We start from the raw sequence: 15,963 nt of genomic DNA, 5'->3' as shown, positions 1-15,963 counted from the left end.
CTGAGGTTCTTAGATAAAAGTGTATTGAGGGAAATTTAATGACAATTATTAGACATAACAATGGTTGGGAAACATCAATTAATACGTGTGTTCTATACACTGAAATAAAATACCTGTGTAAATACAGCAGATAAATGGGCTTGTGTGCAGAACAATCCCCGCACACGTATCAGTAACAACATTGTTATTAATACATTTTGCAGTCTTCATTAGGATCAGGGGTGGCAAAAGTACTCAAGTACTGCACTTAAGTCAAAGTGGTGTGAAAAAAATGACAAAAGTAGAAAAACTGATTCTTGAATAAAAGGTAAAGTACGCTAAAAGTCAAAGTACAAAAGTAAAAGTGGACTCTTAGTCAATTATATAAAATACTTGTTTTTTATAACTTGACACAAGGAAAAAACGTTTTTCAAACCAACAGTTCGCTACAATTGGATACAGCTTTTATGCTATCAAAGCGTATTCACATCGTTTTGCTAACATTGTGAACTCCCTGAAAAAAATGCTAGATTAGCTAATGGTTACTGAATAAAATCTACAGTACTTAGTTGTAGTTTTTTCCATTTATAATTTATGAACAGGTTAAGCTTGTTTTTCACATTCACTACAAATCATTCTAAACCAATAGCATCCATTCATCCATTTTCTTAGCTGCTTATCCTCAAAGGGTTGCGGGAGTGCTGGAGCCTATCCCAGCTGTCAACGGTCAGGAGGCGGGCTACACCATGAACTGGTTGCCAGCCAATCGCAGGGCACATCGAGACAAACAGCTGCACTCACAATCACACCTAGGGGCAATTTAGATTGTCCAATTAATATTGCATGTTGCATTTTGGGAAGTGGGAGGAAAGGGGAGAGCCCGGCCACGCAGGCGCAGGGAGAACATGCAAACTCCATTCAAGCGGGTCCGGGATTGAACCCAGCACCTCAGAACTATGAGGCCAATGGTTTCCAGGAAACCCACCGTCCCGCCCACCAATAGCATCAATTTGCTAAAATAAAACCATGGATGGGGAATAGCTTGCAATTATGAAATCCCCAAGATCAAAATCACTCAATCGAGATTTCAACTCCAACTGTCTTTAATTCTTTCTATTTATCTTTTTGACACAGTTGTCATCCACTGAGGTTGGGAAAAACTAGAGAATCAGCCCGTTTTAACAAAGGAGTAGAAAGTACAGATGTTTTCAAATGTAAAAAGCCATCATTTAAAAATAAATTAAAGTACACAATATGTACTTTTATAACGTATGTAGTTTGTACATCATATGTAAGTAATGTGCTAATAGTACATTACATATATCAACATCAGCACATGAACACACTAATGTGTTTATAATTGATGGCAATTAGGACTGCAAGCGTTTCTTTGCCACATAAGCACTGGTGACTTGATTCATGATGATGAGCGCACTAAGAGCGGGACAGAGCGCCGCCAGGTACCAACCGGCATCGCTGACCGACCCAGTGAACCACTTGGAAGTCAGGCCGAGAAGCAGGCTGACGCTGCCGAGCAGGTACGTGACCAGCCCCGACGCCGCGTGGTACCTCTTGAGCTTGGCCAGAGACCAGCCTTTGGCCAGAGAGTGATAGATGAGGGGCACAGCGCCCAGCGACTGGACCGCCGCCGCGCACACCGTGACGACGCCCAGCAGACCGTGCCAGGAGGCAAAGTGCGGCTTGCCGTGCAGGTGCTTGTTGTAAAAGATGGCCGCCAGGCCGAGGGCCGCGCAGGTCACGCTGGCGACCTGCAGCAGCCAGTGAACGCGACCTTTCACCTTGTGGGAAAACTTCCGCAGGGGGGAGCCGTGGGGCGAGAAGAGGAGGATGGCTTCTGTCATGAAGAAGGAGAACTGGTGGATAGGGAAAAAATAATAGCTCGTTATAATCGGCGGCTAAAACGTTTGGCGCGGCAGTAAAATTTAATGACATCCAATAAAAAACACATTTGGCCGTTATTAAAAACACACACACAAATACAATATGTCACTTAGGTCTGCACAATTTAGATAAAATTGCTTTATATGACAAACTATATTAAGAAATGTATTTAAAAAAAATCCAAAATCATACATTTGAAATGTTCTTTGATGTGGTTTAAAGTGTACCTGAATCATTTTTAAAAAAAATATATATTAAAAGCATGTCATCTTTTAATCTGCAGAATTATGGTACGTGACCTGAGAATGACAATCACAAGTTGTTGTTTTTTTTGGAAGGAAGAAGTAATATGCAAAGCAATTTTTCAACTAGAAATTCTCCCCCCCCCAAAAAAAAAAAAAAAACGTAATTGATTTCCACATTTTTCTCCAGTTATGTTTTGGATTACAATTAAATTACTGATTAAATCTCAGCAACAATCATTACATGGGATTTTTTTTTTAATTCCCCAACGATGCTTTTTGGGTCAATGAAAAATGTGAAATTCAAATCGATCTCGTAACTGCATCCAGGTAAAGTAGCATTGACCAATCAGAGCAATGAAAATGCGTCACGTGGCTGACGTTTTCTTTTTCGAAACAATCCAACTTACCGCGAGGGTCATGAAAAATGGATGCCAGGAAAACCAACCTGGAAAAGTTTACAGCAACTTGTCAAGTAAAAGTGTAATACAAATATGAAACATTTGTGGATTATAAATGGGTCACTCACTTGTACCAGGGCGAGCCAGAACAGCGACGAAGCCGGTGAGCGTTATGCCGACAACGTGTGTCAGGACCGCGGAAGCGACCCGGGCGAAGGCGAAAACTCGAGGTTCCGCTTCGGAATCTTTGCTGTGGGCCATGTCGGACAAAATACTTCAAAATGGAGAGTTTCGCAACCCGCGCGCGCCACGGTGTCACCGAACGTGGAGCCACGGTCACGGTGCCCAACAAGAAACCAAAAGCCTTCAAAGGTAACTCCGAAGCAATACCACCGCCATTTAAGGCATCCGTTCAAACCTACATGAACCGAACAACAATTATATTACAGTTCTGTCATGAAAAACGGACATATTGATTATGATGTAGTGGCAATGTATACAGCGCAATGTTAGGGAAACAATTCTACTAACTTCCGGTTACGTTTTCATTATAAAGTGCCACTTTTGATGGGTAGTTCCGGTTAATTTTTCCACAATAAAGTATTACATAAAACTAAAGCCAAACTGCAATTGTTGATTCATCCCACATTCCAAAATCATGTGTTTTGGGTGAATTCCAGAGTCTAAATTGTCCATAGTTCGAAGTGTACTGACTCCTACAGTCAGCTAAGAGATCTTCATCATTCCCACAACCTTAATGAATATTCACACAAAAATGAAATCATTTTTACGCTCATCGTCATTTTTATTATTAATGTGTTTAACAGCATCCTGTTTTCTGTGTGCACGTTTTATTGAATTGATGTTTTTATTTATTGAAAATAAAATTCAGACCTGGTGCCTGTCGGCTAGTGCAAACTAAATTGCATGTACACCATTTCTCAGACTAATGGCAGCCATTCCATGACAAACAACTGAATGGCCCTCACTGGTCAGCTGTCTTCTAGTTATTGTGCTCCAATTACTGTCGAATAAGCTTGTGACTGTGCCTGCGCACAATTGCAGTCAACAGATGACCGTGAGGCGTGCAACAAAACTTTCAACTCTCCAACTTTACTCCTTAACCCTGCAATAGGCCTACAGCAAAGCAGAAATACTCCAATACAAGCTCTAAATCCATCAAAAAGTAATTTATCCATCTATCCATTTTTTTCACCGCTTATCCTCACGAGGGTCACAGGGAGTGCTGGAGTCTATCCCAGCTGTCAACGGGCAAGAGGCAGGGTATACCCTGAACTGGTTGCCAGCCAATCGCAGGGCACATCGAGACAGACAACAGTCGCACTCACAATCACATCTTGGGGCAATTTAGAGTGCCCAATTAATGTTCCATTTTTTTATGGGATGTGGGAGGAAACCGGAGTGCCCGGAGAAAACCCACACAGGGACTGAGAGGACATGCAAACTCCACACAGGCGGGTCCGGGATCGAACCTGGGACCTCCTGAAGTGTGAGGCCAATGCTTTCCAGCTGCTCCACCGTGCTGCCAAAGTAATCTATATTTATGGATTTTATCATAACAAAAATTACTTGTTCTTTTGTCGTTAGGTCACTTTTTGGGGTCTTTGCCGCCCTCAAAAAAAGTTCTTCAACCCATTCTTTGTTTAGTTTTGATGTTATTATCATTATTCCTAAGCAATTGATGTAAATATTCAAGTTCAATAAATTCAATACTTTTTGTGCATGATAGTATTGAATAGAATTAAAAAAAATAAAAATTAATAAAACAGCCTTGCATTTGAATGTATTGTATTTCTAAATTATTAATGCATTATTCTATAATTGTAATATATCCAAGATAATCCCCTAAAAAGAAAAAATGGGGGAGGGGCTTGATCGGTCAAAAATAGCTGCACTGGGGAAAAAATCATTTAAGATTGGTTAATTAATATACATCTGTTGTACATGATTCAGTAGTTTGAAACTATCAAATTGTGTTTTTGGGGGTTTTTTTTTTAGGAAAAGGGGAAACTTTGCCATATTTTCATCATCTGAAAGTATACAAAAATTTTGGTAAAGACTTGGATGGATGGATGGATGGATAAAATGAATGAAAACAGCCTTGCATTTGAGTGTATAGTATTGCTAAACTATTAATGCATTATTCTATAATCGTAATATATCCAAAATAATCTGCTTAAAAGAAAAATGGGTGAGGGGCTTGATCGGTCAAAACTAACCACTGGGGGGAAAAAAAACATTTAAGATTGGTTAATTAATGTACATTTGTTGTGCATAATTCAGTAGTTTGAAACTACCAAATTATGTTTTGTTTTGTTTTTTTAAGAAAAAGGGCAAATTTTATCACATTTTTATCATCTGCAAGTATACAAAAATGAAGTCCTGTACTTAAAGCGTTGTATTTGTTGACTTGTTCCCTGCGGATCTGATGTCCAGATTGGAGCCTTGAGGGGTTGTCCTTTCTCTCTCTCTCTCTCTCTCTCTCTCTCTCTCTCTCTCTCTCTCTCTCTCTCTCTCTCTCTCTCTCTCTCTCTCTCTCTCTCTCTCTCTCTCTCTCTCTCTCTCTCTCTCTCTCTCTCTCTGAGCAATGTCAAAATGGGGCAAAATTAAATATTTAACATACTTATTTTCTTTTTCCCCCAGAATTTGAATGTTTTTTTTTTATTTTTTAAATTTCAGGGATGCGAGCGATGATTATGGGCTGGATTTACATGAACGGGTTGCTGCGGACAAGTAGCAGAATTGTGTTTTCTTTTGGGATTTCCGACAGAGGGGATTCCTCAATATTGGACGCAGGACAGCCATTCGGGATTAGAAGGTAATCCCACGCGCTCGCATTGTGCATGCGCAAAGTGAGCCGAGGGAGCGTCGGACGGCGACCGTCTGCGGTTAACTCGTCAGTCACTGCGTCTCTTCTTCGCGTAAACACTCCAGGGATGAATTGATCAACCATTCAAGGTAAAGTGTTTTGATTTCTTCTGTTAGAGGATGTTGTTGTTATTGTGTGTGTGTTTCACTGTCTTTATCCTTCTGTTGCAGTCTTAATCCTGGTTGCTAAACCAATGAGCATTTGGGACCCGCGCGCAATGACAGGATATTCATTCTATAAACTTTTTTTTTTTAATATGTCAAGCTTTTAAACACTTGGAAAAAAAATAGCGGAGGAGGACAATGTTCTGTTGTTGGTTGGTTTAAAGGCAGCGCGCCGTGACCCACTTGGCACTAATAGAGGCCGGGGTTGTTCATATGCGACTCACAATGCAGCTCCACTCGCAAAACTGTGCCACTAAGTTACATGTGAAGTCCGGAAATGTGGCCCGCATGGTCTTTACAGATTGCGCCAGTTGATTACTGTATAAGTATTTTTTTTTTAGGAAGATGTGCACACTTTTGCAACTCAAATACCTAAATTCCAGGGATAAAAGAAAAATCTTTAATTTTATTCAAAATCCAGTGTGAGCAAAATCAACATTGTTAGTGTATTTACATAATTTTATATAGTTGTTTTCCATCCATCCATCCATTTTCTTTGCCACTTATCCTCACAAGGGTCGCGGGGAGTGGTGGAGCCTATCCCAGCTGTCAAAGGGCAGGACGCGGGGGTACCCCCTGAACCAGTCGCCAGCCAATCACAGGGCACATCGACACAAACTGCCGCACTCACCATCACACCTAGGGGCAATTTAGAGCGTACAATTAATGTTTCATTTTTTTGGGATGTGACAGGAAACTGAAAGTGCCCAGAGAAAACCCACATAGGAATGGGGAGAACATGCAAACTCCACACAGGCGGATCCGGGATCGAACCTGGGTTCTCAGAACTGTGAGGCCAACGCTTTACCATCTGATCCACCGTTCCGCCTGTAGTTATTTTGATTCTAATAACGTTTTTATTTATCAATATATTAACTAATCAATCAGTTAAATTGATTTTTGTCCATTAGCACTGTATTTTTTTTATGTGAATCCTTTATTCAACTAAATTTTGTCACTATTCTGACAATCTTAAATTGACCTCATGAAACAATCTTAAACAATCTTACAATGACATCATTAAACACATGAGACTAAAAATACATATCTAAAAACCAGGGGATTAAAATATCTAAATAAATATTACCCTACATTTTAAATGATGGTTGCAAAATTGTTACATATAGTGGCACAACATTGAACTACATCAAATAAATCCAATGCGATGCATTGGTTGTGTGCCGAGAATTGCTTAAAAAAGTAATCCAATTACTCTTCAAAAAAGGAGACAATAGCTGTCATCCATGAAAAAAAAATGCCCGGAATATTATTTAGTTTTTTGTTTTCTTCTGCAGCAGGGGTGTCAAACTCATTTTTGTCGTGGCCCACATTGTACTTGCGGTTTCCCTCAGAGGGACACTGTGGTTGTGAATCCATAAAAAAAATCTTTAATTGCCTCATCATATTTACACATGAAATTTATGAACTAATTTTGGAATCAGAAATCAAGGGTAATGGGTTTTTTCCACTCTGTTGTTGTTTGGTACCACAAAAAAATGCTTGGAATTTCTCAACGTTATCATTTATGATAGGACAATTTGAAATTTTGGAACATATTTGAACAAAAAAAATAATGAAAGTTAAAACACGTGATTTTGCCTCCGTGGGCCACATAAAATCATGCGGCGGGCCGGATCTGGCCCCCGGGCCTTAAGTTTGACACCGGTGTTCTAAAGGGTGAAACAACATCTAAACAATGGGAACACTTGTGTGGTCAAATATGTAGATAAATAATACTGTGACTATTCTGATATCCTTAAAATCCTCAAGATGATGTTTTTGTCTGCGAAATGATCTTTATCCTTTGACCTGTTTTTTTTTTTTTTTTTTTTTTTTTAATATTTCATCCCCAACATACGCCATATGTCGGTTTTCCAGTCAGTCACGTGCACGGAAATACTATCGAGAGTCACATTTGGGTTGTGCAGGATTATCCTCCTCATCTTGTCCCACTTTTTTTTTTTTTTTATGTTTTCGCATGAATCCCGATATCAGATAACAGAAAGTTAATCTGTTGTTTTTGGACATGTGAAGCTTACGTTACCCGACAATGACAAATGTTTCAAATTCACTGCAGCGTCACCGCAGTCAAAGTGAGTGTGCGGTGAGCTTGTGTTGTGGTCCTGCAATGAAGAGTGCACTCCAGCACGAATTCATGCAGTTTTGTTGTTTCCTCTCGTCAGGCTTGGCGGTGACCTGTGCTTCTCTACACCGCATGAAGCTGAAAAGCAAATCTCAGTTTTTACACCCAAATCAACATGAGCGGGACTGGCTGAACAGTACTCACTGAGTCCTCGGATCCTGATGCGGTCTCAGTGGCGGACGACCGCACGAGCTTACAAACAGCGGGAGTTCACTTGACATGTCCGTGATTGGGTCCCCGGCAGGATGTCGAAATGTGAGCTGATCGAGCTGAAGGACCTCAGCGTCAGTGATTCCATTGAGCTGGCGGCGCCCGGGCCGCGGGCCGCCGGCCGCTTCCACGTCGTCCGTCTGGTCGGGGACGGCGTCAGAATCGAGTTACCGTCCCCAGGAGTCGGCGCGGGGCACGACTTCCGGCCCTACGGTCACACTCACCTCACCTGGTGTGACTTGTGTGGAGAATTCATCTGGGGTCTTTATAAGCAGGCCTTACGCTGCGCCAGTGAGTATTACGCATGGATTGTAACCATATTTCATCTCTCCCTGGTGATCATGCATAAAATAAAAAAAAATGCTGTAAATCACAGGTGTCAAACTCAAGGCCCGGGGGCCAGATCCGGCCCGCCGCATGATTTTATGTGGCCCGCGACGGCAAATCAGTCGTATCAACTTCCATGACTTTTATCCAAATCTGTACCAACATTTCAAATTGTCATATCATAAATCATAACCTTGAGATATTGCAAGCATTCTCTGGGTTACCAAACAACAATAGTTGAAAAAAAAAAAAAACATTACCCTTGATTTCTGATTCCAAAACTAATTCATAGATTTCATGTGTCAATATGATGAGGCGGTGAAAATTTTTTTATGGTTTCAGTCATAATTCCCCTCTGAGCGTACCCGTTACTACAATGTGGTCCACCACAAAAAATGAGTTTGACACCCCTGCGTGTAAATGCTTATCATGTAACTGCATAATTTCATATAACGTCAGCATGAAAAAAAATGATTATTGTATTGTGGCGAGCCCTTCTTCTAGTTGTAGTTAGCAATTAGCGGGCAACATTTTGAAACAGCTAGAGTGAAAATCGAGAATTCTGATTTTTTTTTTTTTTTTACAAAAGTCAATTTCTATCCAGGCGGCACGGTGGGTCAGCTGGTAAAGCGTTGGCCTCACAGTTCTGAGGACCCTGGTTCGAACCCGGACCCACCTGTGTGGAGTTTGCATATTGTCCCCACGCCTGCGTGGGTTACCTCCGGACACTTCGATTTCCTCCCACATTCCAAAAACATGCACCAATAATTGGACCCTCTAAATTGTCCATAGGTGTGATTGTGAGTGCAGCTGTTGTCTATCTCTATGTGCCCTTTGATTGGCTGGCAACCAGTTCAGGTTGTACCCCGCCTGCTGCCCGTTGACAGCTGGGATAGGCTCCAGCACTCCTCGCAACCCACGTGAGGATAAGCAGCAAAGAAAATGGATGTATGGATGGATAAAATCTCACCATCACGCCAGCGTGGTTAGCATGTTGCGCAGTGGAGGCGATGACCCACAAAGCACAGAAGCGCTCGATTTGCATCAAACCAGGCAGAATGACGGGTTCGTGTGTCAGCCTACGTTGACTCATCGTGTTCCTGCAAATGGGAGCCATGATGAAGATGACGTTGGTGATGCATCATGAGCTGATATGGAGCATGTAAAAATGTATAAACGGAACGTTGAAGCACTTCTGCATTACGGTAAAAACGGAGCTGCGATGATTCAGCGGCCAAAGTCGTGTTATCACTCAAACGCAGGATGTGTCAAACCTGTGGGAAGATCTGTCGGGGATGTGTGTGTGTGTTTGTTTTTTTTTTTTTTAATATGCATCCTCTTGCTCTGTCCAACTCGTTCCCTTGGAAACAACTGTACCCACAAGCGCTTCAGTGACGACCAGCGAGAGGCAAAATGTGAAAACGTGGAATTTCGCCACGTTTAAAGCACGCATTTCTCTCTTGTTCAGATTGCAGCTACACTTGTCACCGCAGATGCCGAGCGTTCATCCAGCTGGACTGTAGCGCGGGAAGGAGTCCGCCGGCGGGGCAGGCGGATTTCTCCATCGAACCCGTCGAGACGGACACAAATGTGGTGAGCGGCAAAGTCGCAATACAACTTCCCATTGTATTTTATTCAAAAAAGCGGAATAATACATCTGTATCGGTGTATTGTACCACACATAAAAGCACGAGTACTAATAGTTAAGTGCACCCATACTGTATTAGCCCCATTGTCCTGTTTTATGGCCTTTTATCGTAATGGCATCTACAGAGAATCTCATTAAGGAGAGTGGCAATGACGGGCAATCGCTTGACTACACTACAATAAAACAGCTGTGCTATAAACAATTCAGTACTTAGTACTGATTACAATTTAGTACTACTTAGATGGATGTAAAAAGTCTACAGACCCCTGTTGAAATAGATATATGGATAAAAGTGACAACAACAGAAATCAACTTTTTGAAACATTCATAAACCTTGTACAAGATTTAAAAAAAATATACCGTAATTTCCAGCCTACAAGCCGCAACTTTTTTCACACGCTTTCAACCCTGCGGTTTGTGCGGCGCTAGCGTTAGCGCACTAGTTTATAACCTCTGATGTAAAAAAAATAAATAAATAAAAAGGACTGAATGGCTCGTTGGCCACCAAAACTGAAGTCGCCATCCGCCATCTTGATACTCCCAAAACAACCATGCCGACCTGTGCAGCGTTAATCGCCAGTTTCGTGGCTGTGAGAAAACATTCCACAGGTAAGTTAGAAAGATTTACTTTGACACTGTTAAAGTTTGTTTGTAAAGGATTTTGTTTAAAGTTTCTGACGAGCTTAATTCACTTGAACAAAGCGTTGTTTACGGTCATTTTTGTTCACTGTTCACTCTCCGCTTCACCTTTATAGGCCGACGATTTTTTGCGAAAAAGCGATGTCAATATTTTCCCAAACTTCATCAGTGGATAAGCAAAAAAACACATTTCCTGTCAAATTTTTGATCAATTTCATAGTACAGAACCCCGCAAATTGTATTTGATTTTCAAATGCGAGGAAACGAGTTTAAATTTTCTGTCTGAAATAGGACATTGCAGAGACAACAAATGAACAATGCGTTTCGCATGTATTTTCCCATTGCGAGTCCTTGGTTCCAAAAATATATCTAACTTAAAATTGAGTGTTTTCATGACAAAAAAAATGCTTCGTTTTTTGCTATGTTTTGATGATAGTGCTTCACAACGTATTTTGGGAAAAGTTAAGATGTCACGGAAATCGGGCCCTATAGGTAATAAAGGTTTCTTGCTAGTCACGGTGTTCCATGTCTTTCCTTTGCACCAAGCCTTTTTGGCTTCCCAAATCAAATTAAAAATGTCACCAGACCTGAAAAAATGTCAAGCTCACACGACCAGTTTTAATTCTACATGCCAAACTATGAGGAAAGACCCCGCTATAATACAACATGTAAACCATGTCTTCTGCACGTTTTGGGAGTACCAAGATGGCTGCCAGCGGCTTCAACCAATCGACATACCACTCCATGTGTATGCCTATCCATTTTTTTTTTTTTTAAGATCAGTGGTTGTAACCCTCACTTATGACCAGGTGCGCTCTGTAGGCCGGGAATTACGGTACATATTTTTTAAAACGGGACGTAAAACCAACTGATACAATGTGGTTGTGCACACAGTCTTGTGACTTGGAGATGGCAATGTTCAGAATTAATTCGGAATCGGAGAGGGACTTAAAATAGTGGGCGGTGTGTGCTGGCTCCCATTTGACATGAGCTTGGTTCAGTTCACAGTTTGGTTCATGTTGATTATTATTTGGGTCACATCAAACTGAAGCTCTCCTTTTCAATTAATACATCCATTATCAGAAGCTCGCGTTCGCCGCCCTCCCACAGAATGGACGATAAATAACACGCCGTTTAACAGGTTGATTTTTTTATGGCGGGGGTTTTAGTGTCAGGGCGGAGCAAATGTAAATGTGTTGTACAAAAAAAAAAAAATGGAGAAGAGAAACACAGAGTCACTGGTGGCATCACGCCTCCGTATGAGACATCGCTGGTGAACCTTTGCGATGACTTGGGAACGCAGCGACACATTCGGTGACTCTGAAGCGGAGCGGTATTTTACAGCATGCGACGCTTTTATTCACTGGGGCAAAAGGGAAAGGGTGAGCTTTGCTGTTTTTAACTCTGTTCCGTTGCTTTTTCTCACACCTAAATAAATCTGAAGACAGGTCTATTTTACTAAACTGGAGCCGCTGGTTTCTTGTTAGGATGAGCAGCCTGACTGGCGCAAACAGGAGTTAAGTGTTGGCGAAGTTCATCAGAAGGTCAAGGAGTACAATGCTCAGATCAACAGCAATCTCTACATGGTGCTGGTGAGATAATTTACCTCTTTTTCCTCACAACAGGGTCTTTACATTGGAAAAAAAATTATCCTTTTATAATTTCGCAGACGCAGCATATTTAAAAAAGGGTCGTCTGCGCCGTTGTGGGTATCAACACAACCAACTTCCTTCGTGGCCAATCAGAGAAGCTCCTCTCATTCCCTTTCAATAGGGAGCAATAATTCTTGAAGAGCAATCTATATATCCATCCATCCATTTTCTTAGCCGCTTATCCTCACAAGGGTGGCGGGGAGTGCTGGAGCCTGTCCCAGCTGTCAACGGGCAGGAGGTGGGGTACACCCTGATGGGTTTGGTTATTATTTGTATACAAGAAAAAAGGAAAATGCAGATGTGTTATGTAAAATGTAAGCTTCTTTTCGACTAAAAAAACATTTGTATAGTTTTCTAATATCGTAGAACATTCTGGCATAATGAAAGGTTGAAATTTTAGACAAAGTGACAACAGTCAAACGTGTTAACTGTTTTTGCAAGAAGGAAACAAACAAAAGTGCGTTTATTTTTACCTACAATGCTTCCACTCCTGTTTCCATCCATCCATTTTCTTCACCGCTTATCCTCACAAGGGTCACAGGGAGTGCTGGAGCCTATCCCAGCTGTCGACGGGCAGGAGGCGGGATAGCACCCCGAACTGGTCGCCAGCCAATCGCAGGGCACATAGAGACAAACAGCCGCGCTCATAATCACACCGAGGGGCAATTTAGATTGGACAATTAATGTTAATGTTGCATGTTTTGGGATGTGGGCGGAAACCGGACAAAAACCCACGCAGACACTCGAGAAAACATGCAAACTCCACACCGGCGGGTCCGGGATTAAACCCGGGACCTGAGAACTGTGAGGCCAACGCTTTACCAGCTGATCCACCGTGCCACCCTGCAATCTATTTCTTCAAAGATGGTGGTGTTACGTTATGAAAGCACATTCATATTTCCTCCTCCTCTCAGAATAAAGATGGCTCCTACACTGGCTTCATTAAAGTCCACTTTCAGCTAGCCCGTCCGATCACCCTGCCGCCTCCTCAGAGCCCAACAGAGGAACACGAGGGCGGCCGGCGGCTGACGCGACGGACATCGTTCTACCTCCCCAAAGATGCTGCGAAGCACCTGCACATAAGCTCCCAGACCCGGGTAAGAGAAGTCATCGAGGCCTTGCTCAATAAGTTCACGGTGGTGGACAACCCGGCCAAGTTTGCCCTGTTTGAGCGCACCGACCGACGGAACCAAGGTAAGCGCTTTTGGAAATTTGTCATCAGAGCGAACCGCGCCGACAAATTGTTGAACGGCGTGGGCGTGTTCTACCAGTGTCCATGCGGAAACTGTGCGACGATGAGCATCCCCTCCGACTGCGATTGTGCGCTGGACCAAGTGAAAAAGCCCTGACTCTGGTCCTCAAAGAGAATGAGACCGGGGACGTGAATGTAAGTACGATGCGATATTAACTGACAACTGCAATCGGTAAACGTAGAGTACGGGCATCAGCGGGTTTTTTTCATATGGAAGTAAATATGTACCACCAGGATTTGAATTTGAAATGTAAAATGATCACATTTTCAATAGTTGTATTTCAGTGTAGCTTTTCAATGTTAACAATTCAACTGGCAACAATTCGCTGTCTAAAATTCACCATCGGTGCCACCAGGCAGGGTTACTTCAGGGCAGAACCGAACAGCCAGCCAATCCGGTTACACTTTCTTAGTATGTGATGTCACGTGACTTAGAAAGCGTAACTGCAATTGGCTGGCTGTTCGGTTCTGACCTGAAGTCACCCTGCCTGGTGGCACAGACGGTGAATTTCAGACAGCGAATTGTAGCAACTATTAAAAATGTGATAACTTTATATTTGAAATTCAAATCCTGTTTTCTGTAGCATTTGAAATTCAAATCCCCGCGGCACTAATTACCTTCCATATTTTCCTGGCTCAAATGGAGGTGGTACTATTCTGATTCTAGGCCCACTACTGGCTGAAGCAAACACATTTTTTATGTACTACAGTCATTCAGACAAGTAATAAACAAAACATTAAAGTAACAGAATTACACGTGTGTTTAAAACCGACATAGCGTATATCTTAGCCTTCAGTTTGCTATCTTAATTTTGATGTCAACACATAATGGGGAACACGTAAATAACACTTTAAGCAACGCATATTGGTACAAAATGATGTGTAAACAAATTTAGATATTCATTAATAATAGTCATACATTCTTTATACTTTACGAGGAGCAGAGGCAGAATATGTCTGTCTTATACTGCCCTCTGGTGACCAAAGTGAGCAGCAGCACAATGGCAATTCAACTGATGCAATTCGTTAAAATTCTAAAAATCTAATCAAGGAATTACTGTGGGTTTTTTCAAATTATTATTGTATTTATTACATTTTTAAATCTTTTTCATGAGGCTGGAGTGTATTGATGGCATTTCTATTCATCTCTTACTAACGCTTTTCCTCTGTGAAATTATATTAAAAAATATTCACAGAGCCTTACAGATGTCTACAATCTGGCCTTTCCTCATATGAAACTTAAGGGGGGGGTAGAATTTGGTCCTATAATTGACACACAAGTACTATACCTAGATCTCCATCCATCTATTTTCTTCACCGCTTATCCTCACGAGGGTCACGGGGAGTGCTGAAGCCTATCCCAGCTGTCAAGGGGCAGGAGGCAGGGCACATAGAAACAAACAGTCGCACTCACAATCACACCTAGGGGCAATTTAGAGTGTCCAATTAATGTTGCATGTTTTTGGGACGTGGGAGGAAACCGGCGTGCCCGGAGGAAACTCACGCAGGCACGGGGAGAACAGGGGCGGCCAGGATCGAAGCCGGGTCCTCAGAACTGTGAGGCCGACGCTTTTACCAGCTGAACCACCGTGCCGACTTTGTGAAATCAGTCATACTGTATTTAAAAAAAATAATAAGAAGAAGAAGAATAGTATTCATCAGTTTGAAAATCCTGACAATTATTCAACACATTGGCAGCAGGAAAAAAAAAAACAACAACAAGTGTCTAGTTTAAATTGAACATTTACAGCATTATTTCTGTACAGGGGCGTATATAAACCATGCAAGTGTATTGAATGAATTGACTTTTGAGCATACGTGCCTGACATTGCGTTCTCCTTCAGTGGGATGCATTCAGTTTTCCCGAACTGTGCAACTTCCTGCGAATTCTGCAGCGTGAGGAAGAGGAGCGCGTCCGGCAGATCGAGAGGCGCTACGCTCGCACCAGGGAAATGATGACGCAGGCCATGGCGAGGATCAACGCTCCTGCTTGCCTTTTGGGAAAATAAAGCAATGAAAGGGAAATTTATCAGGGTTGGAAATGTTTTCATCAAGTTTATGAGAATGGCAGGGACATTTAACATTAAACAATGTGAATTATTTCTTTGGCGCACGTGCCGGTGTGAGTAGTTTAATTGAATTTCAGTTTTTCCAGAGAATTCTGCTGCTTTGTTTAGATTATTTATATTGAGTCTTAAAGCACATTCAGTGTGTGTCGTTTACCTTCAGGTAGTTTTAGTTTAAAATCTGAACAACACCCTTTAAAATATGACACTTTGGATAACCTGTTTATATTTCAGTCGAATCATCAAATAAATTTCTGATGATAACTGATCTGGTCTTCTGTTTATTCATGACAGCGAATTTTTGGGGAATTGGTATTATGTCATAAGTTAGTACGATTTTTGTGACATACATTGAAATATTATTTACATAATTTTATACAACGCTTAAATGTAAAAAAAAATAATCGCCTTATTTATGATGATCAAGTACCTTCCAACATGGAGCAGT

The 15,963-nt window shown here is 41.7% G+C and overlaps 2 protein-coding genes across 5 annotated transcripts; one reads left to right on the top strand and one right to left on the bottom strand.

The window, feature by feature from the left end:
- Nucleotides 1-41: 41 nt before the first annotated feature.
- LOC133507054 (transmembrane reductase CYB561D2) lies at nucleotides 42-2,785 on the bottom strand. The gene is made up of 3 exons (XM_061831620.1): nucleotides 2,653-2,785; nucleotides 2,534-2,571; nucleotides 42-1,853 (listed from the first exon to the last, which is right to left on the bottom strand). The coding sequence occupies exons 1-3, from the start codon at nucleotides 2,783-2,785 to the stop codon at nucleotides 1,350-1,352; spliced, it is 675 nt and encodes a 224-aa protein (XP_061687604.1). The 3' UTR covers nucleotides 42-1,349.
- rassf1 (Ras association domain family member 1) lies at nucleotides 2,756-15,729 on the top strand. Of its 4 annotated transcripts, XM_061831616.1 has the most exons (9): nucleotides 2,771-2,896; nucleotides 3,938-4,075; nucleotides 5,225-5,503; nucleotides 7,762-8,222; nucleotides 9,727-9,851; nucleotides 12,033-12,137; nucleotides 13,112-13,391; nucleotides 13,469-13,584; nucleotides 15,294-15,729. In XM_061831616.1, the coding sequence occupies exons 4-9, from the start codon at nucleotides 7,967-7,969 to the stop codon at nucleotides 15,456-15,458; spliced, it is 1,047 nt and encodes a 348-aa protein (XP_061687600.1). In that variant the 5' UTR covers nucleotides 2,771-2,896; nucleotides 3,938-4,075; nucleotides 5,225-5,503; nucleotides 7,762-7,966; the 3' UTR covers nucleotides 15,459-15,729. The 4 variants fall into 4 exon arrangements, with proteins under 4 accessions (XP_061687601.1, XP_061687600.1, XP_061687602.1 ...); XM_061831617.1 differs by lacking the exon at nucleotides 3,938-4,075 and having other exon boundaries at nucleotides 2,756-2,896; XM_061831618.1 differs by lacking the exons at nucleotides 2,771-2,896; nucleotides 3,938-4,075; nucleotides 5,225-5,503 and adding an exon at nucleotides 5,540-6,408.
- The last annotated feature ends 234 nt before the right edge of the window (nucleotides 15,730-15,963 follow it).

This window comes from Syngnathoides biaculeatus, chromosome 10, assembly GCF_019802595.1.
Source record: "Syngnathoides biaculeatus isolate LvHL_M chromosome 10, ASM1980259v1, whole genome shotgun sequence".
Lineage (NCBI taxonomy): Eukaryota > Metazoa > Chordata > Actinopteri > Syngnathiformes > Syngnathidae > Syngnathoides > Syngnathoides biaculeatus.
This window is presented reverse-complemented; position numbering and strand designations above follow the sequence as displayed.